Source organism: Polypterus senegalus, chromosome 2, assembly GCF_016835505.1.
Source record: "Polypterus senegalus isolate Bchr_013 chromosome 2, ASM1683550v1, whole genome shotgun sequence".
Taxonomy (NCBI): Eukaryota; Metazoa; Chordata; class Cladistia; order Polypteriformes; family Polypteridae; genus Polypterus; species Polypterus senegalus.
The window spans coordinates 105,567,393-105,595,165 of record NC_053155.1 but is presented as its reverse complement, the minus strand read 5'-3'; the positions used below and the strand labels follow the sequence as shown (position 1 = coordinate 105,595,165).

Below are 27,773 nucleotides of genomic sequence, written 5' to 3'. Positions count from 1 at the left end.
GTTATGACTTACATACAAAATTAGGTTACGAAGTCTGTATATATAATCAATAACTTGCTCAAGCACTCTTTAAAAAATATCATTTGGTTCCCGTGATTTACATGATTTCATCATTTTAATTCTAGTAGGACATCTCTCCATGCAACTGAATACCTTCACAATAGTCTATGTACTGTAGCTAATGTACAGACTCCACAAGGCAGCAGTAGTGATTTTTTTAAAATTAAAAATATTTAAATTCAGAGATGGAGTCAAAATCATAAATGTACAAAGGTCAATACTAGGGAGTCAAACAAATCTTTCAAACAAGCCAAGTGAAATAAATGAAGTGAGATAGGTCAGAAGCCACTCACATTTTACAAGCAACCTATTCCAACATGAACAACAAAATTAGAGATGAAAATAGCAGAGAATTCATAGCCAGAAAATCAAAATCAGAATTTACAAAGTTGCATATTAGCACTGGTATCTGTCTTACAGGCCTATAACACTGTCCCTGTATTAAGCCTCAACCCTTGCTGCTTTCTAGTCAAATCCGTATATCCTCATTAAGACTTTGTTGACCCCTTATATGAAGCAGATTCACATTTAAATTCTCTCTTATGTAAATGGATATCACCTGCTGTTTGGTTTTGCTTGTCTTTAGTAAAACGACAGATAGATAGATATATAGATAGATAGATAGATAGATAGATAGATAGATAGATAGATAATAGTGCTCGGTGGTATGACCAAAATTTAATATCACGGTATTTTTCAAAATTATAGCGGTATCACGGTAATCAATGGTATATTAACCACATTTTCCACTGCAATTACTGTAGAAGACTGGCTAAGAATAACCTATTCCACTGTCATGAGAATTGTACATTGTACAAAAAAACATTTTAATGTGCACACAAGTATTATTACAGGTTTGCATGGTCCCATAAAGTGATAGTTTTCAAGGGGGTGGCACTAATGAAGAGAAGGAATCCACATTGCATGACAGTTGCAGAACCTTTTTATTAACAAATTTTGCAAACAACTTAAGATAAAATTTTGACAACATATTTTCAACCATCCAAATAGGCATTTAGACTTAGTAAATTATTCAGAGGTGCTTGTCAAAAGTTGTATTGCACTGAACATGTCTTAGAAAAGGAATAAATAGTGAATTATTTTTTGTTAACCAACTACACTTTCGGTTAATTTTAACAATCTCTGTCCACTGGCACGTGAAAGTGACTTTTTAAACAACTTTCCCATCATTAAACTGCATAATATTTAAACTAATAAATAATAATAATAAAATAAGTAATAGTGCAACTTCCAGTAATAATACTATTACTTCAAGACTTCAAGCCCAGGTGCATTTCACATTATTCACCAAATAAAAAGAAAATAAAACAAGTGCAACTTGCAAATCTTTACCAACTGAACCATCATTAAGGCAAATTGCATTAATATGGACCTTGCTTCAAGCTAAGCTATATACATAAATAATAAAACTGCAACTTGCATTTATAATACTATTTGTGGTATAGCCCTATGGAAGCGTATTAGGGCAACAGTGAATAAAAAAAAACTATATGTCGAGAATACATATATATATACTAGCAAAATACCCGCGCTTCGCAGCGGAGAAGTAGTGTGTTAAAGAAGTTATGAAAAAGAAAAGGAAACATTTTAAAAATAATGTAACATGATTGTCAATGTAATTGTTTTGTGACTGTTATGAGTGTTGCTGTCATCAAGGATTTGATCATCATTATTTCTTTCAATCAGGTTCGTATTTGGAGGTAAACCGATTTGGTCATGAACCAAAGCAATTTGCCCCCATAGGATTGTATGTAAATATAATTAATCCATTCCAGACCATATGAACGGTATGTAAATATATATGTTTTTAGTTTTTAAGCACAAATATAATTGTACCAAAAAATGCACAGCGTAATAGTAAACTAAATGTAAAAACATTGAATAACAGTGAGAAAAACTTGAACAACAGAGAAAACTAATACTGCAATAGTTTGCGCTATAGCGCTACCAACCGCTGGTTAAAAGCATTTTTTTTAATGAGTTTTAAGCACAGGGGCAAAATGAACACTTGAAAAAATCCGTAATTTAATAAACCACCAAGAAAAATAACATTGCAACAATGCACGCTACGAAAAGATCGCTGGAAACAGAAGTGAAAACAAAATCAAGCCCAGTGCATTCTTTAACCGCCTTCCTACCTTAATGCGTCCAGCTCTCTCTCACGCTGCCTGTGTGTCTGCGTCCATCTCTCGGGCTGCCTCTGTGTGTGTGTGTGTGTGTGTCGCGCTATCTCTGTTGCGCTGCCTGTGTGTGTGTGCTCGCGCTGTGTGTGTGCGTCTGTCTCTCTCGAGCTGCCTGTGTGTGTGTGTGTGTGTGTGTGTGTGTGTGTGTGTGTGTGTGCATGTTGCGCTGTCTCGTGCTCTCTCTCTTGCTCACTGCACAGGAAATGCACAGGGACAGACTGAACATGTACAAACCAAAGGGAAACTGGCTTGTTTGTATGCCGAGTGTGTGGTCGTGAATATTTAGCTCAATTATGTAGGAGGTGTGCTGATTTCCGCAGTAGCTGCACTTATGAATATGCTAAGCACAGTCCTTCACCCGCAAATATTTACCTTATATGGGCAGGCACTCAATTACGTGGGAGGCGTGATGACATGGACGCAACTCCGCCTCACACAGCGACCGAGCTGCAGGCTATAGCTGTATATATGGATGAAAGTATGTTCCAGTTATGACCGTTACATGTAGAATTTTGAAATGAAACCTGCCCAACTTTTGAAAGTAAGCTGTAAGGAATGAGCCTGCCAAATTTCAGCCTTCCACCTACACGAGAAGTTGGAGAATTAGTGATGAGTGAGTCAGTGAGTGAGTCAGTGAGTGAGTCATTCAGTGAGGGCTTTTCCTTTTATTAGTATAGATATATATATATATATATATACACACGCACACACACATAAATATAGTGGAGAGTCAGCCTGGTTCACAGGCAGACACAGGACACACATGTTCCAAAACACACACATTTATTCCTTCTTCTGCCCTTTACAGTTCCATGACAATTTTCCTTCAGCACTTCATGGTGTGTCAGTGCTGTAGTTCATGGCTCCAGAACCATCTGGGCGCCCCCTGTTGCTATGTACACACTTCTTTCTATGCTGTGGTTTCTATTACACACCTGAAAGAAAGAGACAATATATGTGACATTTTGAAGAAATCATTTTATGACCTGAATAGTACCAATCAGAAAACATCATTGCAATATTATTTGAAAACAAACAGCGTCAGATCGGGTGTGAATTTTTGCTGGCGCTGTTACTTAGAGTCAGTTTAGGAAGGGCGCGGTGGGGTGGTGTGGGGTATTTGTACAGCTTGATCGTGATTGAGAAGATAAAACTGAAAAAGCTAACTTTTAGAAGTACAATAAATTTATACCCAATGTCCCATATATCTGTCTCTTTCTTTTTTCTCTGTGCTGCATTGACATTGTGCACCAGAAGACGTGAGCTTATTCAGTACACGCAGGAACACGCAGGTGGCCAGTTGCTGTGTGCTATAACAAGCTTGACCTGGCGGCGATCAACGCACATGTACTGTGCAAGGCATGCACGGGGGCCACTAAGAAAAGAAGAGTGTTCATGGCTCACCTTGCAGAGGAACTTCGTCGTCACATCTTACTAGAAAAGGCGATTGAAAAAGAAAAGGAGGATGCAACACCGACAAGCTTCTGTTCCAAGACAGCTGCTTTCCCAGGAAAGTAAACTGAGTCAGTGTCAAGTGCCCTTTCAATAGAACCACAGCATAGACAGAAGTGTGTGCATTGCAACAGGTACACATGTCGTAAATGTAGGAAGGACGGTCTTTGCGTGTGTGTGTAAACTGTTAACATTTGAATTTGATGATTGCATATAGCGCTGACCTCTCTGTACTATTCTTTCCTCTGCATGTCCTGGAGTACAAAAGAAACAGCCCCATACAGCAACATGGAGACTGGCAAGATCGGGAGAAAAAAAAAAAAACACGCGGTCACCGATTACGACCGTAAGATGTTATCTGAATGAATATGAATAATGTTGCATCCGTGCCACAATGTTTTGCGAAACGTACTATACAGGCCATAAAATGAATAATTCAAAATATCTTATATAGCCTACCTATGACTGTTTTTTTTTTTTTTGACATCATGGACCATAAGGCGCATACTTATTCGGCGTGAGCAGGAACACTCAATAAAACTGAATAAAAAAAAAATCAAGTGACGGTGAGATACGAAGAAGGCAGATTCACCAGCGTTTGTGTGTCAGCTTTTATCCCTCCCGATCAGAGAATGTCCAGTTCCATTGCCTCAAAACACCACTCACATCTACAGTCATTCCCAGTTTCAAATAAAAACTAACAGCGTTAGATCCCTAGGGCAGTAGTATGTATCGTGATTGTGACTGACAGAATAAAAGTGAAAAAAAAGGTAACTTTCACAAGTGCTATAAATGTACACTGTCTGTTACAGACACAAACCAAATGTATGTGTGTACTGTATAACATTAACAATAAGAGCAGCTCACTACTGAAAATGGCAAATATAGGAGGCAGTCGGGATCGAACCAGGACTCTTGATTACAAGTCAGCAAATCTTACCGCTACGCCACGGAAGCTGTTGTCTTTTCTTTGAATCTTTTGTGAAAGTGTTTATTTGATCTTTGGACTTCAGGCTTCATACATTATATAGTTTATGCCTACATTTTGTCATTTACTACTAAAATATGAAAAACGTTTCTGTTTTAACAATGTGTTTGCACAGATTATTGTAGAAATAGAACACACATGAAATGCATGTGTTCCAAATAAGGATTTATTATTTCCACTCTAAAACTCCAGCACTTCACTCCCAGATAATCAAGGCATTAGCTGGAAAATCTTTGTGCACGTTCTGCGTTGGTAGGGGGATGGAATAGCAGGCTGCCTGCGTTTATCGGCACATTTACAGGACAAAAGACAATGACGGATAGGTGCGATGGGATTTAAGGTGGGCAGGATCTATGTGTTTTTTCGTAGGCTCTGGTAATTCTAGTGTTAAAATGTAGTATCAGTAAGCTGTATTGTGATGCTTGGTCATTAAGTCAATAATACATACCTGTAGTTCATTGATCAACAATGATGTTTGATTTTTACTTCATGCATTTTTACAGATTTCAAAAAATCAGTATACCCTACTTCTAGTGGAAAATGTTTATTGGAGAGTAGGGAAAAAAAATTATAGCATACAAGTCAATGGATATGTTAAGAGTGGGGAATGAAGGAGAAATTACACAGCACGGTGCAACTCTGGGTATATAAAAAAACACATGTAGTCATGTAATCATAGGGCTTTTCTAGCAACACAAATACATACACATTTTCTAAACTATGGATTATAAGCAAAGCTGTTCAGTTACTGCAACTCCTTAATTTCTGAAATCTGCTTATCAGTACTTTGTTAACCCTGGTTAAGAGACATAAATATTTAATGCTGATTTTTCATAAAAGAAAGAAGGAAGTCATAAAAAAAAAAAAAAAACAAAAAAAAACCAACTACTTTAAATAGTAACCTTAATGCAAAACAAAAAAAAAAAAACCCACAGCATGGCTCTGTGCTGCTGTTTTGTTTGAAGTGGCTATTCTTTCAAACAGAATTGTAGCCCCACAGCTTGGAAGCCACTCAAGAGGCCTTTGTTTGGAATTCACTGAAAACCTGCAGGCAAACAGTGTATTGTTCCATTTGGAAACACCAACTATAGTCATACTCAGTACTGTCCACAGTAAAAGCAGCTATACAGAGAATATAAACTATTTCACATGGCTATTGGCACCTTCTGTATTACAAGGCTATATTAATAAAACAGCTGGAAAACAACGGGCTGGTCTATTTTCAAGGCAACCTGGTAAAAATATCAGTTAGATTATGTTTCATAATATGGCGGCTGTGCATTTGTTTTCAGTTAGATTTTTCTATTATAAATCCTCCCCTACTTGTGTGAACCCTTACAAGTACATAGAGGTATCATCTCAAATCAGACAGTTTTATGACAGCCTAATAAAATCATGAAAATCATCTTGGTCAGTTTACCTGTATACTCTATGTAGTCTACGGAGGCTTCTGCTTGTCTGCAAAACAATCTAAATATCCAGAACATTCTAGATGTTGTTACTGTAGAGGTCCTTGCACCCATGCATTCATGTACTTATGTGCATATGTTGGCATTATGAAAAAGGCATATTAAAAAATTTACTCTGCATCCATAAATGGTAGATCAAACTTAAAGAACAAAATGCTAAACTGCCTTACATTAGAAGCAGAAGAAGAGGGTAACTTTAGTTTTTAAAGTGAACACAGTGCCAGGTTATGGCAAACCTGCAAGGCACAGCAACTAGAAATTAGTTAGCTGAGCCCTGAAGTGTTGTTATTTTAAACGTATACTCTTGTTAAAGCTAGTAATTAGATTTGTTCATATATCTTTTAAATAACAAAAGAGAATGATTTAAATGGCTCTTTATTTTCTCATTATCCTCTGGTGGTTCTGGAGTCAGTGTTTTATTAGTTATGTTAGCCCCCCACATCTTAAAATTGGATCTCAGACTGAGTGTGAAATGGAGGTTTATTTCCTCTGTAATCTGCATAGATTGAATTTTAGATTTTCTCTCCTGTGTTGGCAATTGACCATAGCTTAATATATTTGAATATATTTTCATGTACATACAAGTAGGTATTTTTGTCCAGTTGTTTTGATTATACAGGGGGTCATCGGGTTACAACGTTTCGACATACAACGTTTCGAGTTTACAACACTCACTCCCATAAAACCTTAGAAAAATTGAGACATGAGAAAGAATAAAGGTAAGCATTTTTTACACAAAGTTTTTCTCTTACTACAGTACAGTATATTTATGTCCTTTTCTTTTTTCTCAGGCTTAGATTTTGTGTTTTTATGTTCTAGATTATGATTTTGCAAATGTGTTAAGATAGGTAAGTGACTTAGGCTAGAGTATGTTTCGACTTACACCAAAATTTGGGTTACATCACTGTTGTAGGATCGGAACTGTGTCGTAACCCGAGGACACCCTGTATGCTATTTGTGTTTCACTTTAACCATATAATATTTTAAAAATGTACACTACAACAGCCTCAGCTGGCAAATGGACTTATATAAAAATAAACAGAACTAAATATTAATAGTTTGTAAATTGTTTGCATATTTTATTAAACTGGCAAGACTCTTAAAGAATATTTAGTAAATTACGGGAATTATACTCTACTGGTCATAAGTTTTAGAAAACCAGTTTTTGGATTGTGTAGGACACCATACTCACTGAAACTTTGATTTATTTTTTTGCAGTTGCTCTAAATGAAAGCACCCCTACACTTCTAGGGGTAATAATGCCCTGTCTCAGTTAATTTGTTAATTGCCATTTTCTTGCCATTACCACTGGAATTTACAACTTTCTGTAGTGTAATATTGTCCAAGTAGTACTTAGAGGGTGTAGTAGCACAGTCTGTTCCAATTCTTCTTTAAGATAGACAGAGAGTTTTTAAGTAACAAACAGAAGTTGAGACACTTGTGCAAATTGTTTGCTTCAACTTGCTTATGGCTTAATTTACTTTATTTGCTGCAGAACATCTGTAGGTTGTAACCTATTAGTTGTTCCCTGAACAAGGCCCATTCATAATATTTCGACCTTTTCTTTTTATCAGTTTTTTGAAAACGTAAACTTTAAATTTAAACCTCTAGCAGTTTACTGCTGACCCATTCACCATTTTAGGTGAAGTTGCCATTTCAGCTGTTTAAATCTGAAGAAAAACTTGAAAAACTGAGGTGTTCTAAAACTTTTGACCAGTAGTGTACAAAAATCTAAATTATTTTTTAATTATAAATATAGTAGAAAAACCATGAAGAGTTTTAATAAATATGCTATTTATTTATCTAACTATTTATTTTCCATTTTGTTTTAGAATATTTGGTAAATATGATATCTTACTCTGAAAGGCCATGGGTTAATTTCTGGATCACACTGTTTTTTTTTTTTTCTTTCAATCTGGTAGGCTATTTAGATTTACCAAAGCTTTCCATCCACCCATCCATTATCCCACCTGCTATATTCTAATTACAGGGTCATGGGGGTCTGCTGGAGCCAATCCCAGCCAACACAGGATGCAAGGCAGGAAACAAACCCCGGGCAGCGCGCCAGTCCACCGTAGGGCGTGCGCACGCACACACACACACACTAGGAACAATTTAGAATCACCAATGTACCTAACCTGCATGTCTTTGGACTGTGGGAGGAAACTGGAGCACCCAGAGGAAACCCACACATGCAAACTCCACGCAGGGAGGACCCAGGAAGCGGACCCAGGTTTCCTAACTGCGAGGTAGCAACGCTACCCACTGTGCCACCATGCCGCTCCAAAACTTTCCATATGTTATAATCTTTTTTCATAGCTAAGAAATGCTTAGTAAATAACAAGCAGCAGCACTTCAGTTCTTCAGGTTAAGGTACTGTATCATTTGAGTTTTTATACTGTATCTAGAATTCAATGTAAAAAAACTGAATCCGTTTTCTAAAATACTGCTGTAATTGTTAAACTCTCAAGCTAAATAAAAAGTTTGTAAATTAAGAAACTAAAGTAAAAGAAGGTGCTAATGGCACCTTATTTGTGTTTTTCAGTACATTATAATTATTATACTGTACTGTATATTTGAATTGAATTGCCATATTTACTACTCATATTTTGTCATAATATTTAAAAAGGAAATGAAAATAAAACACTTAATGATATTTCAATATTTTTTATTTAATAATCATTTTATCTATAAATGAATATATGTCTTTTTCAATAAACCACATATATTTACGTGCCATTCATCTATTACTTTTCATAACATGATTTTTCTGGTCAGGAATTAGAAGCTTTTGCTGCAGTCCTAGGTGCAGTACAATATTTACACTACACCTTCTCATTGGTTTCTAAGCAAAGAAAGTGTAACCATAGTGGTCCAAATAAGAAATGTATAATCTGAGAGGTACCCAAATAATGATGAGTAGATGGCCATGTTAGTGGGTTAATGAAATCCCATCTGCTCTACTGAATTACTTCCATTGCACAAAGACACCAAGGGGTAGTATATACACTGTTCAGAATCAAAACCATTAAGTTTTGCTTTTCCTTCTTGCTTCAGCTGCTTGTTGAAAGCAGCCAGACGTATTTAAAAATATATATGATGGAGACAACTCAAATATGTAAATGTTTAAATATAACTATCTTTTTTGTTTTCTGAATTGGATCTGCTCATTCTGGTTGAATTCCCAGCTTGTCTAAGCTAACTCCAGTTTTCAGTCATATAGAGATAGGATAGGATAGTCAATAGGAACTAAGGCTGCTATAACAAATTTCACTCTGGAGAGAATCTAGTTGTGTAAAACTGGTTAACGGATGCATCATGCCAAGAAAAAGAACAGTCTCTGTACATCCATAAGATGTTACTTGAATAATGCTAAGTCTGTCACTGCTAGATCTTAGCAGTAGATGTAATACATAGTAAAGTAAAAGGATCCCAAGTGGTCAGACCTTGGACTGGCAGCGCTTTATTATACTTCAATAATTTTTTCAATCGTTTCTTTAAGTTATGCATAAAGATTATTTTTCAGAATGTCACTGTTATATAATTATAATAATAGTCTAAAAGTAATAAAAGTAAATGTCACTTCATTATTAGGCGATGAAGAAGAAACTCATAATTGAGGACCAACTTTAGAAGCAGAAGCATTGAAGAGGTCATATAATTTTTCCTCATTAGAAGGGGATCTTTTATGTTACCTGACCCTTATTAATTACACAAAGACTATAAACTTAAATATGGATATAACCTGTTTTACATTTTGTACTATTTTCAATTGTTTAACTTACCAGTATAAACTAAATAGATTTGTAGTTTCAATTGTTTTAGTTGCCTGGCATTTGCAAATAATTTTTAGGGCTCTGTGAAAGGTGGTATAGCTGATATCAAATACTGTATATGATATGATACACAGTTTTGCATTTCAAAAGCCAAAAGCAGACAACACAACAGTGAACAGATAGGAAGGATCATAACACATGGTTTATCAGAAAAATGATATAATATAGGGTGTATATTATAATATGTATCACCAAGTGGTGCCTTAAAGTCCATTTCAATAAATCATGTGTCATTCTTACTTTGCACAGTGGTATAGTGTGTAGTGCTCCAGTCTTGCCCATCTAGCATCCTAGCTTTAAATCCCACACTCTTTAGTTGTCTGTGTGGAGCCTCCACAGTCTTCCTGAGTCCGGGTGAGCTCTCCAGCTGAATACATGTGTATTTGTGAGTGGGCTCTGAAATGGACTAGCACCCTGTCCAAGGTTGCTTGTGTACTTGTACACAGGCTCCAGCCCACGCAACCCTAAGCCACATTATACTGGTTCAATAATGTTATTTTAAAATAAAACTAGACCTTATATATCAATGTCACTTTTAAAATTTTGGGTGATGCATATACTGTAGTCATGTTTTAAGGTCATAAAAAGTCCATGCATACATTCATCCATTCTTCTATAGATGACATTCAACTTCCTGAAATCATGTTTAAATACAGTGTGTTAAGGTTATATAACTTACAGTATCTCTAATATACTGGCTGAAATGCAAAAGCTGAACATGTATGCAAAACAAAAAATAATCCGTCACAGGACATGCACTCATTCATACAGGCAAATGTAGAGTGAACCTAACATTCTGTTCTTGTGATTTCAACTTCAAGTGTGGACCACTGTAACTGCAGGCATTCCTCAAGCTGGACTCCTGCCTTCAGTAAACCAGCTTTATTTCCCATGATTTTGTCTTTTGTGTTAATTCAGAAATTTAAAAAATTACTTCAGTCAATTTTTATTTTAATGTAGCAGACATTGGTCTCATAATATACCCAGGTGAACTCTGTTTTTTTGCTTTTGAAGATTTTGCAAATTTTTAATGTCCTGATCATTTAAGCCTTTTCTTAACAATTAGCATGCAAGTAAATATGACACTGAAAAGGTAACTTCTCTTTACCATTCAGCATCATTTACACCTGTGCACTGCTTGTTATTAATTGTCAGTATTTTAATACAACAAGAGGAGTGAACTCCATAGGAAAAGGTGAATAAAAAATTTTTAAAAGCAACTTAAGAATTTAAAGATAAGGGAAAAAAATCAAACAATTCCGAATTTCATTATCAAGTAAATATCACATTTCTCTAAATACTAAATAACAGAAGCTTAACTAATTAAACAATTCGATTATTTAGAAGTACAAATAATGCACTGACTTATGACAGTGGCAGGAATGAAAACCAGTAGCCACACTGAAACCCAAGGACTGCATCTGGGAATGCTTGCTCTATTATTCTATTCTGAATTTTCATCCTTAATGTTATGACTTAATTCCTAGATCTACTCTGTCAACTCAATTAATATTGTGTTTGATTTACCATACCTGCTTTTGATGTCTTTTTTTCTAATGTGTTTTTCTTTATTGGTTCATTTCTTTTATTACTGGCAATCACTAAAGCACAATGGGATTCATATGAGTCAATAATAAAAATAAAGATGAATTGTTGGACCAAAAGAACTGCTTTATCATGAGCAATTATTGACTGACCAAAACAGCCTGTGTGATTTCTGCATTCATTTATCTCATGGCAGAAATCAAACAGGCTGTGCCCAAGAAAACACACTAATGAAAAAAAATTACTGTATACTACTGTATATGCTCAAAGTACTACAGCCGTTTCATGGTAAAATGTTTCTTTTTATGGAATGACTGTAAAGAGATCAGAATTGTTTTTTGTAAACTAAAGTAAACACAAATCTTTTATTAATGAAAAATGTTGCTAAAACCTGTGCTCTTCTTTAGTTTGTTTTCAAATGGCCTAATTGTCTGATTGTTTTACTACTTCTGTTCTCTAATTGTACACTTTTATTGGAATATTCTGTTATTTCCCTTCAACTATAATGTTGAATACAGAGTCAATCCTATTAAAGGAGCTGCCATGCTGAACATTATTTAGTACTTACTAGTAATAGTAGTATTTTATTGCTCTGAAACCTATTTAATAGGAAACACATTTAAACAAAAATGTTTAATTTTCCTCAAATGTAATTTAATCTCTTGTTTTTATGCTATGTCCATTTATCAATTTTTGGTCAATTAATCCAATTACAGATAGATTAAAAAATCACTTAATTAAAAATATTGTTTTCACAGTAAGGAACTGCAAATGTAAACATACTGTATGGAACGCACCGTAGATGGAAAAATGTGAAGAAACCTTTAGAAGCTTCTGTGCCTCTGTGGATAAGTAAAAAAGATTAACTGTTGACTTTTCACGCAACTTTAAAATAATCTAAATTTTAATATACAAAAAATCTACATTATTGCATTATGAAATTGCAGAAAATTGTTAGGCTAGCACGAAAAAAAAATAATAAACACAAATTGTGAGACAAATACAGGAAAGAATAAAGAATTGGATGTTGCAGGCTGCAACTTGCAGCTCAAAATCCTGATGTCAGCTTTTAGGTTATATAAAATTCACAAAATGTATAATTGATAAGTTTAGCCAGTAAGGAATTAGCACATATTTTTTATTGAGCTAACTAAACCCTAATGCAACTCTGATCTTTGCTAGTATTAACAGCTCAGAGGAGAAACTTCCAGAGGATTGCCATTTAATACCAACACATGCAAGGTAAACAAAATTGTAAGCATACAAATGTCATTTTATTCCATCTGTGATGACATCAGCCACATATTGCATAATCTTAGTCCTGCCTCACATTTTTAGGAAGGTACAATCAATTAAAAATTTAAAACCAATTAATTTTAATAAAACCAATGAAATGAAAGATAAATTTGGAATTACTAGAACTGCAGAATGATACAGTATACTGTGTATCATTCTCTCTTAATTGCAGTAATTAAAAATAAAGTTCTTTTTTGGTAACGTACCATATTGTTTACTCTACAAAAAGGTTAATATAAAATGCAGGTTTTTTGTTCTTGTGACAAAATAATGGAGTTATAGATAGGCTAAAGGTTCATAAAAGGTCAATATTCAAAATATGTGAAAATTTCTGTTTTTGTGATATCACAGTGTTTGAAGGGTTTTCAGGTACATACAAATGTTACTGATTTAAGATCAGCATTATGTCAAGAAAGAGGACAGAGAACAAACATTCCACCTGTTCTTGTTACTTTACTACATTTTGAAATGCCTTCATAATTATCTTTCCAGGTACATATACACAGTAAGTCATGCTGCTAAAGTATGCAGTGAATTTTTCACGAACATGAAAACATTAAAGAATTGACTGTATCTAGAGCTACTAACATAAGAACAAAAAGCTGAATGCCTGACTGATAATATTAAAAGACGTACAATAGTACAACCATGAGCAGTAATACAATCAATAACGAAATATTTACTATGGTGTTTACTTTATCAAAAGACAAAGCTGGTTACTGGCCTTGTTCTCCATTGAACATCTGGTTGTAACAAGATCAACTGCTTTAATTGTCTTCCTTGATTTTCATTCAATTGAATGTTCAAGCTCATTTCCTACAATTTCTTTAATCTACAAATGAAGTCTCTCATTTATCTTATGTCTCCTAGCACTGCTCAATTATGCATTTACCTTTTGTTTCATAGCCTTTTTATTTTGAGTTTATTTTAAAAGAAACAACTCTTAAACTGTTGCAATTTCTCTCCCACAGTGCTCAGGAAATGTTCATAAACATAATTTTTTAAAGCCTTGGATATGCAGAATATTGTCAGGTCAATGTATTTAAAACAGAAATTTAATTAATAAATAATCAGCTAAAAATACAAAATATACCACAAAAAGTGTTAATCACATACCTAATGAGAAATATAAAAACTGTGATAGTACTTGTAGGTCAAAAAAAAAAGTTTTCAACTTTATTCCTGGATCTTTACAGCAAATAACAGTAATTTTCTTGATGCTAATTAAAGTGAGACTGAAATAATATCATGACCTTCAAAGACAATTACACACAATAAACAAAACCTACTATAAAAATAAAGATATGAAAGATTTAAGAAGGCATTGTTAAAAAAAAATCTAATATTTAACCATGTAAGTAGGCATTATAAACGATTTAACACTAGAATCACTGAAGCCTACGAAAAAACTCAGAATCCCATCCCACCTTTAATCCCTTTGCACCTCTACCATCAGCATATTTTATTTGTAAATGCGTCGATCAGCACAAGCAGCAAGTAGCCTGCTGTCCCATCCCCCACATTGACAGAGCTCAGATCAGGCAAAAGTTCTCCCAGCTCAAGCCAGGTTCCTGGAGTTGTATAGGGTAAATAATACAGTATATCACTATTTTGAATACATGCATTTCAAGTGTGTTCCGTGTCTACAAAGATCTGGGTTAGTGTAACATGAAAGAAATGCAAGGAAAGAAATGCTGAACACATATCTACAGCAGAAACTTTTTCCATGTTATACTAATAATGACATAAAGTGTATAATGTGTGAAGACTTTAGTCCAAATATCAAATATGTGTGCTTTTACAACTTTTTACAACTTTTTTTTTACAAAATTTACACCGGGTGTTACAGATTCAAATCAAATGTATGTTTTTATTATATTAATAATAATAATAACATTAATAGCAGCTCACTACTCACTTACTACCTTTGAGTTGTAAAGCAGCAGTTCGTACCTTTGCAGCATTCAAGAAAATGACATCTGAGCTTGGCTTTTTTTTACTCATTGACAGCAACATGTAAATCAAATGTTTTTTTTTCTTTTGGTTCTATTCTTAAATAAAAGCACACATGTTTATATGATATTTGGACTAAAGTGTTCACACATTATACACTTCACGTCATTATTAGTATAACATGGAAAAAGTTTCTGCTTTAGATGTGTGTTCAGATCTTTGCAGACACGGAACACACATGAGATGCATGTATTCCAAATAACGATATACAGTACTGTATTATTTACCCTATATAACTCCAGATCTCACACACAGATAAGGAGACTTGGCTTGAGCTGGGAGAACTTTTTGCCCATGAGCTGAGCTCCGTTAAGGGGTGGAGATGGGACAGCAGGCTGCTTGCTGCTTGTGCTGATCAACGCATTTACAAAACAAAAGACACTGATGGAGAGGTTCAAAGGGATTTAAGGTGGGCCGGGATTACAAATTTTTTCATAGGATTCTAGTGTTAAACAGAAAAGAAAATGTGTTCATGACCATTGATAGAAAAATGTTTTTTTTTAATTCTAAAAATGCACACACCGGATTTGTCCCTTCCATAAGTACTTGTCATATTCAATAAGAAATGTCTTTTATCATCAGTTTGATCTACATTTTGTATCTACTTTAATCCACTTTTTCCTGTTGAAGCAGGAAGAGCTGGCCCTTGATGAGATGCCAGATCATCACAGTATACATTCCAGAACACACTTGCAGACTCATACTGGGCCAATGGCAGTATACCCGAGCCTACATAGCTTTGTGGAATGTGTGTAAAAATTAGAGCACTCAGAGAAGTGCAAACCTAGTGTGTGAACCTAGGGAATGTGATGCTAACCAAGTATCAGCTATATTGTATACCTGAGATGATAATTTAGGGTTGGAGTTGCACAATTTATATGATTTAAAAATGAAAAATCAGTTTTGAGCCAAGAGGTCTGATAATAAACCCTTATTCATGGCAAAGATAACATGAGTCTACTGATTGAGATATGTAAAAAGTAAGATGAAATGGATATCTAGTGGGAAAAAACTACAGCTATGGAATTAATGCCAGCATAACCACCGGAAGGAAGATAGGATTAAAATGTGACATAAACATGACACAATTTCTTAAATGCACCATCTGATGAAACTGGAGAAATCTGTACATATTCTACCAGGAAAAGCAGTAGTTACATGAAATGTATTTGCAGAAAATTCAAGAAACTGGAAAACTTATTCTACTAAGCATGATTACGATCACACTGCGTGACACAACTCTGTGCCTTTACATTTTGTGTGTTCTTGCTTAAAGTTTACAAAAATGGCAGGGATAAACAGGGTAACTACAAATGGCAGGACTGAAATAAGCTAACCTGCCTTTGGACACTAATAGGGCTGCAACGATTAGTCGACGTAATCGATGATGTCGACACGTCATAAACAGAACCTTCAATAGAAGCTCCAGTCACAAAGAACCACATTGGTTTTTGTAACTGCAATGAACTAAATGAACGTTTGAGGGCAGTATCATTTGTTATTGTTTGTCAAGACTACAGTCCTACGTGGTTGCAATGGCGAGTCAGATAGAGGAGGGGGAAGGAGATGGAAAAAAATTGAGACAGAAACTTTCTAAAGTGAGGGAGCACTTCACCAAAAAAGAAAAAAAGTTGAATGCAGATTATGTAAAGCGGAGCTTTCTTTTCACGGCAGCACCATCGCAATGCATTAGCATCCTGGAGACATGACAAAGCCGTCTCTTGAGAATTTATGCTGGCGCTGTTAGTTTATTAGTTAGGGTCAGATCAGGAGGGGAGGGAGGGCATGAACGAGACTGAGAAAATAAAAGTAAAAAAGCTAACTTTAACAAATAACAAATTTACACCCGATCTGTTTGTTTTCAAATAATATTGCATTAGTGCGATGATGTTTTCTGATTGGTACTATTCAGGTCATACAATGATTTCTTCAAAATGTCACATATATTTGTCTCCAGAAGGTTGACAACAGAAGGCGTGAGCTTATTCAGTGCTAGCAGCAGCATGCAGGTGGCCAGTTGCTTTGTGCTATAACAAGTTGACCTGCGTCGATCAAAGCACATGTACTGTGCAAGGAATGTACGTGGTACACTGAGAAAAGAAGAGTGTTCATGCCACACCTTGCAGAGGTACATTCTTTCCTCTGCATGCCCTGGAGTCCCAAAAAAAAAACCTGAGAAAAAAAACCCGGTCATTGATTACAAGCGCAAGAAGGTACGCGAATGAATATAAATAATGTTGCATCCGTGCCACAATCTTTTCCGAAATGTACTATAAGGTCATAAAATGATTAATTCCAAATAATCATATATACTGTACCTATGTCTCTGTTTTTTGTCAGTGCAGCTTTGACATCACGGGCCTTAGGGTGCATACTAATTCAGCATAAGCAGGAACACTCAATAAAATTGAATTAAAAAAAAAAAAAAAATCAAGTGATAATGATATAGGAATAAGGCAGACTTGCCAGCGTTTGTGTGACAGCTTTTATCCAACCAGATCAGAGAATTTCCAGTTTGATTGTCTCAAAACACCACTCACATCTACAGTTATTCCCAGTTGCAGATAAAAAGTAACGGCGTCAGATCCCTGGGGGGCAGTAGTATGTATCGTGATTGTGAAAAAAAAAAAGGTAACTTTTACAAGTACTATACATTTACAGTGGCTGTTACAGACGCAAATCAAATGTATGTATTTATTGTATAATATTAACAATAAGAGCAACTCACTACTCAAAACAGTAAACATACAAGGAAGTCAGGATTGAACCGGAGAACTCTTGATTATAAGTCAGCAATTCCTACTGCTGCACCACGGAAGCTATTTTATCATCCTTGAACTTTTTGTGAAAGTGTTTATTTGATCTTTGCACTTCAGGCTTTACACATTATATATAGTTTATGTCTACAGTTTGTCATTTATTACTAAAATATGAAAAACGTTTCAGTTTTAACAATGTATTTTTTGGTTAAGTTAAATGCACTTTTTTGTTTAAAGACTATGTGCACTTTAGTTTGTATTGTTTAATGTATTTCTTTTTATTGTGATCGTCACACTAATATAAAAACACCTCATTATTTTCAAATTCATATGTTTCACTGGTTATTTTAAATTGATTATTATTAATTTTAATCGTGTTAATGCAGAGACATCAGGGTAACATTCACAGGTTGACAGACATGAGCAGATGAGGTAAGACATGCACTGGAGCCCAGAACAGGATGTGCAACCACAGGTCGCAGGCATCAAAATAGTCAGGCATGAAATAATTGTGACTAATCGAAAAATAAATCGAATGATTAGTCGACTACCAAAATAATCATTAGTTGCAGCCCTAGACACTAATTTGCCATTAATGCCTGTGTGAAACACTTTTTATAAAATACATCCACAATGAAAGTCAATAAAGAATTAACCTGAACTTACAGCAGAATAAAAATACATGAGAACTGTAAAATAAAATTGTTTTTTCAAGACTTGTCTGAATAGTGAATAGAAAAATACTAGTCCTTACTAGCAATGTAAGAACCTTGAATAAGTCAGAATACAAGAGAACACACAATCATGAGCATAAATGTAACACATATTTCTAGTTATATTGGGTGTAGTACTAGGGTGTTGTACCATCAGGGCCGCTGCTGGCCAAATGGGTGCCCTAAGCAGAAATTTACTTTTGTGCCCCCTCCCCCAAATATTACGGAAGTAAAAATAAAATAATAAAAAAAAACATATACTATAGGGGCCCAAATAGAACTTTATTCAAATAAAAGTAAATACATGAGGGCGCGCGCGTCATCACGTGTGCTTAGCCTACGTTCACCGTAAAATGCAATATACTGTATACGTTTATATTTTTGTTTATTTGTATATGTATATTATTAACATTAATTTATTATTATAATATATAAAAAAGATTTTTTTGAGCAGCTGGGATGGTGCCCCCCTGGGAGTTGGTGCCCTACGCAGACTGCGTACTCTGCGTATAGGGAGCGGCGGTACTGTGTACCGTGTTAGCCATTATGAATGTAGAGAAAAGCCAAGCAAAATGACACCTTTTATTGGCTAACTAACATTACATCTTGCCTGAAGAAGGGGCCTCAGTTGCCTCGAAAGCTTGCATATTGTAATCTTTTTAGTTAGCCAATAAAAGGTGTCATTTTGCGTGGCTTTTCTCTAGTTATATTTTGGAAAATATGATAGTAAGTGACATGATTGTAAATGCACAATATTAATCGGTGTGGCATTGTTTGAAATTAACTGCAAGGGTAATCGAAAAAAAAGGAGGAGTAGGGAGGGAGGAATTGGAGTGGCAATAGTAAAAGACAAGAAACTGAAAGGCAGACTGCTGCTTAATGGATTCAAAGCACAGCTGAAAAACTAGGTGGAAAAAAAAAAAACCTGGAGCACTGAAGCAGGAAAAAAGCTTTAGATGACATTAGGTCAAAATGCCATATTCACCAAATGGGAAGGATGGGTGCTGAATTCAATAGAAAAAAAATTGTGGCAGAAGTGAAAGGAGTTGCCGATTGTAAGGGGAGGGTTGGTGTAAACGTAGATGATCAAAGGTAAGTGAAGGTTGAAGCATCTGGTGCAACATCAAACAATTTCTTTTTGATTGAATTTGCCAGGTTTTCAGTCACATAACTTGTCAAATATTTTCATTACTGAAAAGCTGTAAGAAATATCAGAAAAAAAGGAAGGAAGCAGGCAGAGTTAGACAGACCATGTAGAGATAAGATGCAAAGTGAGCAAACTGATCAGGGATGAAGAATAAAAGAAATTAAAATGTACTGAATCTCTTCTGGAAAAAAAAAAACTTTATTTGCCACAACAGAGCAGCACATAGCTGTTCCAACAAGGAGTGAATGCAGCTCAAATGTCTTATTCATGACTGACACCAGAAGAGACGGTGACACTGGCCAGCACATTCTGCACTGATATTTTTGTTCTGTTCAGTGCTGTTGAACAGAGATCTAAATTGTCATTAGATGGCTTAGGAAGAGGCTGTGGATAGCATAGTCTGGTCAGTCCAAATCAGGGTGCACTGGAACCCTCATCAGCACATGCAAAGTGAAAAATTATAATAATTATGAAAATGAATAAAAATAAATGAATTAATATGCAAAAGTGCAGCAAGCAATGATAACCTAGATCTATGTTGCAATTATGGTGATGAGCAAACAATCATTGCTTGATATCTTAATGATAATGCAATAAATAAAAGCTGATTTCACTGTCCTCTGACATACACCAAAAGTTGTAACACCCCAAATCCGATTGTACCATCTTTAATTAATACAGGAGGCTGTGCACAGCGAATGCACAGGGAGAGACTGAACACGTGCGGAAATCATCAACACGTACGAACTGGAAGGGAAACTGGCTTGTCCGTCAACCGACTGTGTGGTCATGAACAGATGCAAATGTTTGGCGAACTTTTTGGTCGTAACCCGATTTGTACGTGTTCAGAGACGTTTGTGAACCGAGGTTCCACTGTATTTGATACTTCCTTCTGGACAACAAAAATACATTGGGTTATCACTTTTCATAAACAGAAAAGAGATGAAATATTAAATTAAAAAAACAAGTTACTGCTTTCTACCAACATTCTTCAAAAAATTATTTTGACCCCTCAAATAACAGAAAACCTTTGCCTTTTTATAATCTGTAAATTAGAGCCGATGAAGTGCTGTGTGATAAAATGATCCACTAAGTTTGAAATATTTCCATACTGCATAAAAGTACCGATCTGCACAGACAGGTGGAGTTTATTAAAATAGTTCCAATAAACATCAAAATATCAGCTTAATTCTAATAATGGCAGTTAATAAATACCATAAACATTGTTTCTTTATTACTTGTATGCTGACTACCTTTTAACCTGAAACTGAATTAAAATGAAATGCTACAAACAACAGTCCATATTAGTAAACAGCTTTTACTGAAAACTCTCAACTCTCAAATCTGCTAATCTTTGTGAAGTTCTAACAAACCTGATATTGTGACTTCCATTCAGTCCAGTGTATCCAAAATGCCGTCTGCACATCAAGTTTCACTTATTTCTTAATAGTTTCCTGTTTTCTAAGACATCACTACTGCCGGAATTCATATTAACCTATGGTTGGTCCCTATAATGGTCTTTTATGTAATTTATCAGGTAAGATGAACCATACACTGTTATTATCATTACAGTTAGAAGGATGCTGCCTTGCTCATTTTAAACTTCCATTTTCCAATCTCTCACTGCAATTATTTTTAATAAGCTGGAACAGATCAACTGTAGATTTGCAAAGCCCTAGAAGCTTAAAGAATTTTTCACAAAAGATGAAACATGCAAATCATTTTGCCTAGAGAGTCTAGATTTCATTTATTTATTTTGGTTTCGTGTCAGTGGAAACATTTCTCTATTTTCTGAGTGCAGGTAAACAAAAGATTTGCATCTGCCAAAAACAACTGAACTTTTGACATCTGTTTAGTTTACACATATAGGTTGTCTTGGATAAGGTGATGCTTATCACCAAACAAATAAGAAACATTTAAAAGCCACTTACAGATCATCAATACCTTATTTACAAATACCCAAACACATGTACAGCAAGTGCTTTTTAAGGAACATGAGTGGATTTATCCTAAATCACATATTCGATTATCTCTATAAATACACAAAAAATAGATATACATTAAAATAAAGAAATCATACATGTAGCACGTTTGTTATTTGTTATGTGCAGTAGAAACGTCTTGTGCCAAGTGTTGGTGTATGGCAGATGCAACAGCAAATCTATTTATAGTGGTGAGGAAATATTCTGCTAGTGGGTCAGTTTAAAGAATGAATGTAGTTCCTGGAGACTTGTGGGTATAACTGCAACTTATGTCATCAGTTAAGTACATGTGAAACTACTTATTGATATTTTAGATTAAAATTAACATGAATAAATAAAAAATACCCTTCATATGAATACAAAGTATATAAGCATTTTCAATCAGCCTATGCATATAACAATAAAGTTATTAGAATTTAGTATTCAGTGTAATGTGTAGAGTTCAAACTTTGTACATAAGGACGTTGTTTTATTAAATGGCCAGGGGTACTTACTCATAAAATGTAGTCCATCCATTTTCATCACTTTTTGTTGCTAGGAGACCAGAATTTCCATGGTAAGTCATCATTGCCAATTCATGCCCTTGAGCAGTAATACTTTTGAGAGCATTGTTTGTGCCAATGGTCAACCAGTATTCCTGGCCATCTGGCACTACCAGCCAAAGTGGCATTCCTGTGCCATCTCTGGTGATTTTTAGAGTATTTCCATTATTATCAGTAATAGAGCTGATATCACCATTGCCAGTATAGGTAATATTGTAGAGGTAGTCTCCAGTGATTAGACTCTGAGTGTAGATGTGGCTGCCATTAGTGTCAAAAAGATACAGTTCTCCATCAATAGGGGATGAAACCTCATAAAGGTTATGTGGGTTGAGAAATGGCTTATTCTTGCGGACATAGCGGATTCTGATATTCCCCAGATCTGCAATGAATAGCTCTCCTTCAGGTGAAACAGCGAGGGAAAGAGGTGCATTCAGTTTGGCATCCTTGGCATATCCATCATCGCCAGAATAGCAGTCACAATTAGCATCATTTTTGCAGTCACATCCACTCGGTGCTCCAGCAACCAATGAGATTTCACCGTTGGTTGTCACCTGCCTTACACGATTTATCTTTTTCTCATCTGACTCAGCAATATAAAGAATGCCATTGTGAGATACAGCCAGTGCTGTCGCAGACTCCAGAGTGGCATGCACAGCCACCTTACTGAGGAGAAAGTGGTCAATGCCTGGCACTTGGCAATGCATAGGTCTCCCAGCCACAATGCGCACCTGGTGGTTTTCAGAGATCTGAAGCACAACATTGTTGTCCAACACATACAATGAGTTATCCATGGGACTGACAGCAAGATCAGTAGGCCATTCTAGTCGCACCTGTGAAGAAAAAAAAATCATTTTACAGTTTCACTACACTTACATTGTACAGTACCTACAAATAGAATACTTTTTGTGTATAGCAAAAATATACAATATGCAAGAAAAATACACTAGCTAATCTAAACCAGGGTCACAGTTAACCTGATTGGAGGAGGATAAATGTTTAATGTCTGAGGGGGGACCCAAAAAAAATGGAATTATCTTCTGGAGGTTGGGCCCCCTCTTAGTACATGCTTCCCCTGGTAAGTGAACATTCTAGAAACGCTTCTGCACCAGTGCACCAACTGGTGTTGTTGTGAAATTCTGCATTTGGCAACAGTGATATTTTTTTACGACTCTTTCAACTTGTTTGCCTATTTTGTGATGCTTGATTTATACAAACAATGTGCGGCAGTGGAATTTTTTTTCCTGTTTGAGAAAAATGTGGAGGAAATAGTTGTTATGCTACAGACAGTCAAACGGTCAACCAGGGCTTTTATCTCTATGATTTTAAAAGGTTGCATCAGGATTTGAGGAAAAAACATCCCTAGTTTTGGCAAAAAGGTGACTGCTTCTTCCTCAGTTCTATTATGACAATGCAGTTGCAACACGGTGCTGAGTGGTCAGCAAAAACTGACTACATCACACGGAGAATACTTTGAAAGTGACAAAAGTTTGAAAGTGTAAAAATAAATACATGATTTTTTTTTATGAACAAACTCCGTTTTTTTTGGGTCACCCCTTGTATTTAAAAATGCAAAAATAAATAAATAAATCCACTAAACAAACTAACAAACACCACAGACTGTTGAAAGGTTTTAACCATATGGATATGTTGTGTTGGCTGAATAAATGAATGAAATACAAAGTTCCCATTATTATTTTTTGTTTTTCAGCCACAATTTCTGAAACTCAGAAATGAAATAAAACAGCTGGAGATCAAAGTTTGAACAAGAAAATCAAGCATCTTGATCAGAGAAAAAGCAACGTAAGCAGTCAAAATTACACCACACTGTTAAGTGCATTTTAACATACTGTATACCAATAATTGGCTTTTAAACTTCTTTTAGGCTTCCTCTTTCTGATTTTTGACACCCTGTAGGCTCTCATCTGATTCAAAATAACCTCAGAAACTACTTTTCAATCTCAGTTTATTGGAAAAAATCAACAGGAATGTCCCTTTGAAAGGAAAAGAGAACATTCATCTTGGCATGGGGTTAAACTCTTGTCTTTATAAACCAAACAGAAACACTACCCAAAGTATTGATATGTTTAATGGAAAAGTTCTGCATTCCTAGTTTTTGCACCAATACATTTTACTTTCTAAGTTGCTTAAATATATGCATTGCTTTAACTGACAATCTTAACCATATCATTTTGCATTAATACCCACACACATATGGAAACATATTAAAAGGGTAGGAGGGGCACAAAAGAACTGGAACAGCTTAAAAATGTCATACATGTGGAAGGTATACTTTCCTGTGAAAACCAGAAGGAATGGGCAAATCAGAGTGAGAAAGATCTTTCAGGAAATAAGCTATGTGAATGCCCCAAGTCCAGTCGATTCTGGATTTTCAGCTGTGTATGATAAAACTCTGGACGTCTGAACACTGTATGGACTATTTAGTCATAAGCCTTAGAGTACAGAGTATAGAGACTTATGAAAGATATACTTGTTGACCCTGGAAAAATATTTCTGCAGTCCAGAAGATTTAGGGGAAAGCCCTACAAGCAGCCTCAGATTGGAAGTTGTACAATGTAACTGATTTGGAAGACAGAGTGGATGGGAATTTCTAGAGAGGGAAATAAAAAGAAATCATTTTGGTATTTTTTTGGTTGGGCAAATAGGTATACTATATCCAGGACAACAAAAAAAAAGTAAAAATGTTTGGTTATTACTTTCAGTGCAACAGCAATTTTTTTCATTATTGTTTCCATATCTGAAACTTTATTGACAGCCCTTATTTATTTAAATCCTTTATATAGGAGTTAGACAGGAAATTAGTAAGGGTTAGATCTTATGATTACTCAGTGCAATGGTTGAAAAAGGAAGGATCCTCCATATGACTTGTTCTCAAAGAGAGTATGGTCAAGACATATGATCATTTCCATTGTGGAGAGTCAAGCAGTCCTATATCAGAATATTTCAAGACCAAAGGGAGGCATATATTTTTTGTTTAACAATGGCCTGTTACCTTAAAATATTCTTAGTGAATATTTGGTACAGTTTAGGAATTGATTTGAATACAAGTACAGTACTGAATGCACAAGATGTTGATTTTTACTATATGCAAACCTAGTTACAGGTTTAATCATGGTTTGCCTGCATTTTTGATTTAAATAACCTTGTTTTATTTTTATTATAAAGATGCTATGTAACAGTACTCTTCACTTTTATATTGAACTGGAAAAACCAAGAGTTCTGCAGTGAAATGCAACATTGTGATGAAAAAGTAATAAGCAATTATAATAGTAAAATAAAAAGAATAAAGAATATTATTTCTTAAGGTGGCATACTTAATATATTATCTGATTTCCCCATGGTTTTAAGAGCATTATTTACAGCTTTGATAAAGTCTTTTGTGAGACTGGTGATGGGACATAGTAAACACAATATTCCAGACCGTCATGGTCATCTTCACTATGCATATTGTCACTACCGGCCCAGAAGTAATTCCACATCCCTTTCACTTCATACCATCCTGGCACATATGGGTAATACAAACTAAAAGAAAAACTTAAAATGTGCAGATTAGTAGCAAAACATCCACTATGCAAAGTAACTCTGCAGGGATGTGTGCTCCTTCTGTGTTCCTTTTTTCACCTATGACTGTGTGGCCAAGCAAATCTCCAACTTTGTCATTTGAAATTAATCTGATCACACCTGATCATCAATGATGATAAGATAGCTTACAATGACGTCACCAATCTGCTGACTCAGAGACACTAGGACAACTATCGCACTCTTAGTGTCAGCAGAACTGAACAGCTGGTCAGAGTGGCTCTGAGGCTAAGGATCTGCGCTGGTATCCCAAAGGTTGCCGGTTTGAATTCCCATCATTGCCAAAAGAGATCCTACTCTGCTGGGCCCTTGAGCAAGGCCCTTAACCTGCAATTGCTCCAGGGGCGTTGTACAATGACTGACCCTGCATTCTGACCCCAAGGGGAATGCGAAAACTAACGAATTCCTAATACAAGAAATTGTATAAGGCGAAATAAAGAACAAAAAAAATAAAATAGACCTCAGACAGCATGAAGCAGACCACATTATCATCTACATCTCTGGAAATGATGTTGAAAGAGTGAGTAGATTTAATTTTTTGGAGTGGCTATTACTAATGAACTGAAGATGACTCAACACATTTTGGCTCTTGTAAAATGGCTCACCAACACATTTACTTCCTCTGACATTTGAGGACAGTTTACATTTCTCCATCTGAACTCACAAATGTCTACAGGTGCATAGTGTAGTCCATCCTTGCTGGCTGCATCACATCTTGTTATGATACTCGCTCGGCTCAATGTAATAAAGCACTGCAAAGGTTGGTGAAATCAAAAGAGAGTATTACCAGCCCAGACCTGCCATCTATTCAAGACATATACAACACTCCCTGCAATAGAAAGGCAAACATTGTAATTGAAGACCTCATTTATTCTGCACAGTCACTTTTCTAACTCCTTCCTTAAGGTAAACTGTACAGGGCCAGTGGCACACACACCTGTAATTCACTCACAGTTTCACCCCACAACTCATAAGGTCGATAGACAGTCAATAATAAAAACAAAGTTGTAATACAACAAACATTGTGAATGTGTGTGTGTGTGTATAGATATATAGATATGTGTTATATTATGTAAACTTGTTTTATTTCATTGTACTATGTACACATGACAAAAAATCTGATTTGAGGCAGAGCTACGGAGTATTGGTGAATACTGTTACAGTATCAAAAGATTTAGGGATTCTGCTAAGCTATTTTCAGAAAATACTATTTATACTCTACTTGTAACATAATATAAAGTACAAAATGTTCTTTGGTAATGAACATGGTAACCTTGCGATCGTGTATTTAGTGAAATGATGATAAGCCAAAGTATGACTCAAAAGAGTTGGCCTTGCAATATCAAAGAAATATTTACTAGAAATATTTAGTGGTATAACACCTCAAAAAACATTTTTAATAGCAAGAAACTGAAAGATGAAATTCAAAAGACAGTTGGTAAACAATCATAAGCCATAGACCTCACAGGGCAGGAACACATTTAGTTTGTCTTTACATTATTATAGAAGAGCTATGTTCAAAAACAATTATTTTGTACTGTATGTTAGGGATAATTTCAATATTTCTAAGAACAACTAAACTGGGTAAAATACAAACCTATTCACTAAAATTGAAATATTGAAGTACTGAGTGATACGTTCAAGGAAAATTGACTTTAATCTAAACAAAAGACAATACAAGGCCTCAAGTGCTTAGATACTGCAAAAAGCAAAAGGCCAAACAACAAAATTTTATCTGCCTGAAAAGTTTAAATCTATTTTTAACCTCTATATTTTTATCTATTCATCCATTTTTGACCCTCATGTATCCAGTTCAGGGAGACAGGAGATCTTTGGTTTAAATTGTACAAACATAACATTTGTGTACAACTCATGTTATTTTTTAAAAAGGGTTCAAATTGAATTAAATGCTGGCAAGTCACAATTTACAAGATGCTACTACTGTTGCACTGCAAACATTTGCCTTATCAAATTCTTATTTTTTCTTGAAATGGATTTCATGTTCCATTTATAACTTATTAGAAGGCAACCTGATAAATCCATCCATCCATTATCCAACCCGCTATATCCGAACTACAGGGTCACGGGGGTCTGCTGGAGCCAATCCCAGCCAACACAGGGTGCAAGCCAGGAAACAAACCCCGGGCAGGGCGCCAGCCCACTGCAGCAA

The 27,773-nt window shown here is 35.4% G+C and overlaps 1 protein-coding gene across 19 annotated transcripts in view; it reads right to left on the bottom strand.

Annotated features, from left to right (window-relative positions):
* The window catches only part of tenm4 (teneurin transmembrane protein 4), a 627,939-nt gene that overhangs the window by 55,296 nt on the left and 544,870 nt on the right, over nucleotides 1–27,773 (bottom strand). For all 19 annotated transcript variants that reach the window (XM_039744302.1, XM_039744300.1, XM_039744305.1 and 16 more), the window contains one exon: nucleotides 21,959–22,836. In XM_039744302.1, the coding sequence (XP_039600236.1) occupies nucleotides 21,959–22,836 (878 nt within the window). The remainder of the gene's footprint in view (nucleotides 1–21,958; nucleotides 22,837–27,773) is intronic.